The sequence below is a fragment of the Pinus tabuliformis genome, chromosome X (assembly GCF_031772625.1).
Source record: "Pinus tabuliformis cultivar Carrire ecotype Pingquan chromosome X, CPIR1, whole genome shotgun sequence".
Classification (NCBI taxonomy): domain Eukaryota; kingdom Viridiplantae; phylum Streptophyta; class Pinopsida; order Pinales; family Pinaceae; genus Pinus; species Pinus tabuliformis.
The window spans coordinates 1174994149-1175000441 of NC_142308.1; the positions used below are offsets into that span (position 1 = coordinate 1174994149).

General features: G+C 44.8%; 1 protein-coding gene across 1 annotated transcript; it reads right to left on the reverse strand.

Moving 5' to 3' along the window:
* Positions 1-854: 854 nt before the first annotated feature.
* On the reverse strand, positions 855-4403 carry LOC149144122 (uncharacterized). Its single transcript, XM_089452040.1, has one exon. The coding sequence runs from the start codon at positions 4401-4403 to the stop codon at positions 855-857; it is 3549 nt and encodes a 1182-aa protein (XP_089308166.1).
* Between the last annotated feature and the right edge of the window lie 1890 nt (positions 4404-6293).

Sequence of the window (6293 nt, forward strand, 5' to 3'; positions counted from 1 at the left end):
ATTGGAAGAGATAGCGACTGTAAAGCCTAACAAACAGACCTGCAAGAAAGCAAATTTGGCTGGTCATTAAAGGGATTATTAGAACTGATTAACGGAGTCATCATACTGAACTTCTTTCTTTCCAGTTGCTGTTAGTGATAACTCTGTCCAAAGGGTTCTCAGGCGTTTCTTGATTTTCTGGGAGGTCTGCAGGGACGCTGTGGTCCTGGTTCTCAGCCATTTCAGAGGCGCAAAAGGACGGGGATGAAGGGAAAAGAAGGGTAACAGGCCTGAGAGTGGAGGGGATCTGCTCAAGAGAGGGAAGGGAAGAGGCTAGCGGGGGAGATATAGCGCTGAGAATGGGAGATCTCCCAGCAGAAAGACGGGTAGAAAATAAGGAAAAACAGGGCGTTGTTCTGAGTGAGGAGGGGGCCTGATCAGCGGAGTGAGAAACAACAAATATCAGAGGAGATAAAGATGAAATAGTGAAAAACCAAAATCTGAAAGTTACCGAACTGTCTTGAGGTTGAGGAACAGCCGATCTGAGTGCGATGATCCGAGCTTTGAGATTGTTGTCTTCCCTTTGGACTGAGAGGTTCGGTCTCCCACTTGGATTGAGAGAAGAACTATCTCGTCTGTGACTGCGCTTCTTGAGCTGAACTCCAAGAATAGTGCCTCTGTACGCATGCCAAGAGATGAGCGTGCTTCTGATGTGCACTTGGAATGATAGGTCGGATTTCGAGGCCTGAGATGCTGCGTGTGAAAGGACTGGAATTTGCCAGATATCGCCTGAAGGAGGGGTAGAAGTGATAGACCGGAGATTCTCTTGGATGCTACAATGACTTGCCCGAGATTTGAACTGGCAGCTGTTCCAGTTACGGTATAGATTTTTCGTAGCAGAAATCATTTTCCTTGACTTGGCCTGTGTGTCGATTGGATGCCTGGCTGGCATGGAAGTCTGCTTCAGCATTGTTGTCCCTTAGTACATGTTTGAAAGTCGTTCTTCCCATTTCTTTGAGATTCGATTCAATCCTGAACTTAACATTGTTGAGGTTTTCTTTTTTAAAGTTTGTTCCCTCCACCATTGCTGCTATTACAATAGCTGAGTCTCCCACTATGATTGGGTTTTTAATTCTCAGCCTGTTCAAAATTAGTGTGCCTAGATATAAACTGTATGCCTCTGCAAGGTTGTTTGTCATTTGGCCCAGACCCCACTCATATCTTACCAGTATTTTGCCTTGAGTATCTTTTATGATGCCTCCTGCGCCAGCTCTGCCCGGATTGTTTTTGGCTGCCCCATCGAAGTGCAAGGAGTGTCGTTGTTGTTCTTGGAGCCATTTGTTTACTTCTTCCCTTGTGCCCCTGAGCTTCCATAGGATTCTCTTCGAGCTGGAGGTGGGGTGGATTAGGAGGTTGCTGCTGTAGTTGATGTTGAATTTGTTGAACCATTCTAGCTCTTCTTTGTTCCAGTTGGATTGATCTGGAGGTGCTGCCAAGTTAGCACTTATTGTTTCTGATATGAGCGCTGTTGTTTTAGCCAGAATGCTGGAGATGTTGGGCTTCTTTTCATTGAAGGTGCAATTGTTTCTTGACAACCAGATTTGCCAGCTCAAAGTGGCCGGGATACACTTCCATATGCGGATGATGATATTTTTTCCTTTCTTGGGAAAAGGATAGCTTCTTGTCCAGTGTTCCTGAAGATTGGTTATTTGATCAAAGGTCCCCTCAATTTTCATTGGTTTGACTATCTGTGACCAGCAACTTTGAATAAGAGGGCAGTGTAAGAAAATGTGATGGCTGCTCTCCTCCTCAGCGCGACAGAAACAACAGATTGAAGGCCCCAGAATCCCTCTTTTCCTTAAGTTTTCTGCCGTGAGCACCTTTCCTTTGAGAAGGGTCCAGTTGAAGTGTTTGACTTTGGGAATACATTCAGAATTCCAGACAGCTGTGGAAAGTTTCCATTTAGTTACCTGGGTGGATTCCTGAAGAAATTTGTAACCTTCCTTTACAGTGTATTTCCCCCCGCTTGGGTCCCATATGTACCTGTCCTCCTTCTCTCTATGAGTGGGAGCTGCGCCTGTAAGAGAGACCTTAAGGTTATGCCATAGCTCTTTGAGTTCATTGGGGGTTTGGATGTCCTTCCAGCCCTGCCAATTATTTTGATCCCAATTTGAAATGTGAAATAATGATGTTAGATGGTTTGCTTCCATCCAGCTTTGCAGAGGCCTGAAATTTTGAGTGTGACTTCTCGGTCTTGTTCCCATGATCTTGTCAGTCCATATATTAACTTCCTTGCCACTTCCAGGAACTTTGGAAATGTTTTCTCTAAACTGGGGGAGGACTTTTTTGATTAACTTCCAAACCGGGGTACAAGATCTTTCAATTATTGGGTCTGAAAGTAGATTAAAAAAAGGGCCATTCAGGTATTTCTTCTTCAGAACTTCCACCCACCAGGATCCTTTGTCATTGAGAAATCTCCAGATGAGTTTGAATCCCATAGCCCGATTTGAAAAACTCGGGATTTTGATAGCAAGCCCACCTTTGTCGTAGGGGAGGATGACTTGATCCCATTTGACAAGGCTGAATTTCTTGGAGTCTTGCTTACCCCCCTTCCATAAGAAGCTTCTCATTAATAACTCCATGTGCTTGTGGATGCTGGCAGGTGCCAGAGTGGTCGCATATTGGAAGATAGGTAGAGCAGAGAGTACAGCTTTTATGAGGATCGATCTGCCGGCCAGATTTAACCAAGAGACTCCCCAACTTTGAAGGAGGCCTCTCATTTTCTCTATGTGTTTAACCCATATTTCAGTCTTCACTGTTTCTTTTGCAAGAGGTAGGCCTAGATATGAAAAAAAGCTCCAGTTCCTTTGTACTGGAATATCCAGGATCAAGGAAATTCTTTGTTGGATTTGTTCAGGAACATTCCAAGTGTAGATCTTGCATTTCATGTTGTTCAGCCTCCCTCCAGAGGCAGCTAGGAAGGCATCCAGAACTTTCTTGAACCTTTTTGCCATTGTGCTTGAGGCTCCCCCGATGAGCAAGGTGTCGTCCGCAAAAAGCGAGTGATTGATCTCTTTGATCCCTCTTTCTATTCCAATACCTGTTATCAATTTTTGTTTGCGAAGATTTTCTAAGTGGATGCTTAGAGTTTCAGCCATGATGATGAATAAAAACGGGGAGAGGGGGCAGCCTTGCCTCAATCCCCTGGTGCTTCTGAAATACCTGCTAGGTCGACCATTTATCAAAGGAGCAGTCCAAGGATTGGAGATGCACCCCGAGATAGTGCTTATAAAGTTGTTTGATATCCCAAACTTTTTCAGAACTTCAATTAGAAAATGGTGGTCGACTCTGTCGAAGGCATTTGCCATGTCGAGTTTGATGATCATTCCTCGCTCCTGCCTGCTGAGGCTGCTGTGGATTGCCTCTTGAATAAGGATTACATTGTCTGTGATTTGTCTGTGGGGGACAAATCCTCCTTGATTTGCTGATATTAAGTGGGGAAGAAGCGTTTTGAGCCTGTTGGCCAGAATTTTGGTTACAATCTTGTAGGACACATTGCAGAGGGAGATTGGCCGAAAGCGATCAAAGGAGCGAGGGTTGATGTCCTTGGGGATGAGAGCCAGATGAGAGGATTTTGTGTTGTCTCCCATCTTGTAATTTCTAAAGACATTTTTAACCATCCGCACAAAATCTTTTTTGATAGTATCCCAGTGATTTCTATAAAAAGCCACCGTGAAACCATCAGGCCCCGGGGCCTTGTCCTGTTGCATGCTAAAAACCGCCTCCCTGATCTCCTCTTCTGTGACCTCCTGATCCAAGTTTCTGTTTTGTAGATCTGATATTTTGTTCTCTATAGCACTGAGGAAGGCGGAGCTGTCCTGTTGCTGAGGGCCTGCTGTTAGGAGGGATTTAAAATGGCTAAAGGCAACCTCCTTTATTTCATCTTGGTCACTGAGCTCTTGTCCATCCACCTCGATTTTGTCTATCTGGTTCCTTGCACGTCTGATTTTTATATTGTTATGAAAGAAGGCTGTGTTTTTGTCGCCCGCCCTTAGCCATATGCACCTTGAATTTTGTCTTTGTTCCTCTTCTTCTATTCGATTTTGTCTGTAGAGCTCTCTAAACATTTCCTTTTCATGGCTGAGATCTTCATTGGAGGGTTGAATGTTCTCCTTGTCTTTATTCCACTTCTCCATTTGCATGAGGAGATCAGTTTTTTTCTTTTTTTCTGTGGCAGCGTACACCTTGGCCCACTGTTTGATAGCTGTTCTAAGAGACTTTAATTTGTTTTCCCATACATAGTGAGGCGACCCCCAGACTTCCAGTGCCCAATGCGATTGAACCAGGGAGCGAAAATCTTCAATTTGATCCCAGATTTTATTATACTTGAAGGGGAGGGGCCCCAAATTTCTCCCTCTTTCCATGCTGATCGCTACTGGCTTATGATCGGAGGCCGAGGCTTGGATGATTTTGATTTTGATGAAGGAGAAGCTTGCTGTGATTCCTTCCTGCAATAAAAACCTGTCTAGCCTCTCTTTAATGTTATGGCTGCCTATTCTTTTATTACTCCATGTAAATTTCCCGTTGGAGGGAGGGATGTCTAAAAGGTTGTGAGTCTGGATTATGTCCTCCAATGCTTCTCTGGAGGGATTTGCATAGTATTTCCCCCCAAGTTTTTCTTCCACGTTTCTTATAAGGTTCAAATCTCCGCACAAAATTATTTTACTATCATTAAGGGACTGTAGTTCCAGAGTTAATGATTCCCAACATCTTGCTTTATCCCGATAATGATTTGGTGCGTAGATATTATATATGCTGAATATTTCTTGAGAAGCTTTTTGTCTGAGCTCGGTTTTGATCCACCAGTTGCACGCTTTGAGGTTGATATGAGTCCATTTGTTCCTGTTCCAGAGGGTTCCAATGCCTCCAGAGACTCCTTCTGATCCTATTGAATAACCTTCAAAATTTTTGAATCTTTTCACTTGCTTTTGAAAATCTTGTTTTGATGTTTTGGTCTCCTGGATGAGGAGAAAGTCTGGCTGCTCCTGATTAATTAAATCCCGGATTGCATTTATTTTTAGAGAGGAGCCCATTCCCCTACAGTTCCAAGAGACCATATTCATCATTTACCAGATTTTTGGTGAGATCCACCTCTCTCCTTGGTTTTTTCCCCACTTCCTTTTTGCCTGTCTAGAAAGGTGTCCATTGGTTGTTGAGCTCCCGTGGCCATCTCTTTTGCGGCTGCCTCGTCTCGAAGTTCCTTGTTTGATTTTCGGCCTGCTTTTCTTGGAGGTTCTGAGGTAAGAGAGGTCTCTTTCAGTTTGTTTCTAGTGAGGATTCTTTCAATAGTCGGGGGCGGAGAAGGCTGAGGGATCTGAGATGAAATGACAGCTAGGGTGGTGCGAGGGGAGGGGGGAGGAGAGGAAGGATCTTCCGCTGCCAGGGATTCAAAAGGGTTGGAGGTGGAAGGGATGGAGGGAGCTGAGCTATCAAGGGGGGGAGGGGGAGGGAGGGGGTTATTCAGAGGAGGCTTGGAGCTAGTCCCTTGAGGATGAGAAGGTTTTTTCCTTTTTACATGTTCCCATTGGTCATTTGGTGATTCTTCATCTTCAGTGGATTCATTTGATTTATTTTTACTACATCTATTTGCAAAGTGTCCATATTCGTGACATACCTTGCATTTGAAGGGCAGCTGCTCATAGTCCAGCTGTTGGATGTGCGTCCATTGGTCGACTTTGATCTTTATGGCTTCTGGAAGGCCTTTCCCCAAGTCAACTTCTACACATATCCTTGCGCATGCATGCATGTTTTCCCTTGGCTCAGATCTGTCTATGAATTTGCCTACTGCGTTCCCGATGGCCTTCACTGATTCGTCTCCCCAACAATGTAGCGGCAGATGAGGGAGACGGACCCAAACTGGAACTGCACTTGGGATGTCCATTTCTGGGTCGAAGTCTGGGGTCCATCTGTTCAGATAGAGGCCTCTTTGGTCCATGAAATAGGGGCCGTTTCTGAATATTAGATTCCTGTCCTCCTTGGTTTCAAAAATGAATGTGTAGTAGCCCCTTCCACAGAATCTGATGGCTATTTTCCCTTGTGTCATTGTGATCCAGTTTCGCTCCACCCATTTTTGGACTGTTCTTGGGGAGGGCCACAGGCCAGTGAACTGGCCAACTAAACCTCTTTCAGCGAGAGTGATTGCTGATTTCCTTGGCAGAGATGGGGGAAGAGATACCTCTGGGATTTCATCCAGCTTCTTGATGAACTTAGAGACAGAAGGACGAGGTTTTGCTGCTGCATTGCCTGGGATCAGA

Bases quoted from the DNA above. Each gene is read 5' to 3' on its own strand.
- LOC149144122 (XM_089452040.1), bottom strand. From the start codon at position 4,403: ATGGAAAGAGGGAGAAATTTGGGGCCCCTCCCCTTCAAGTATAATAAA.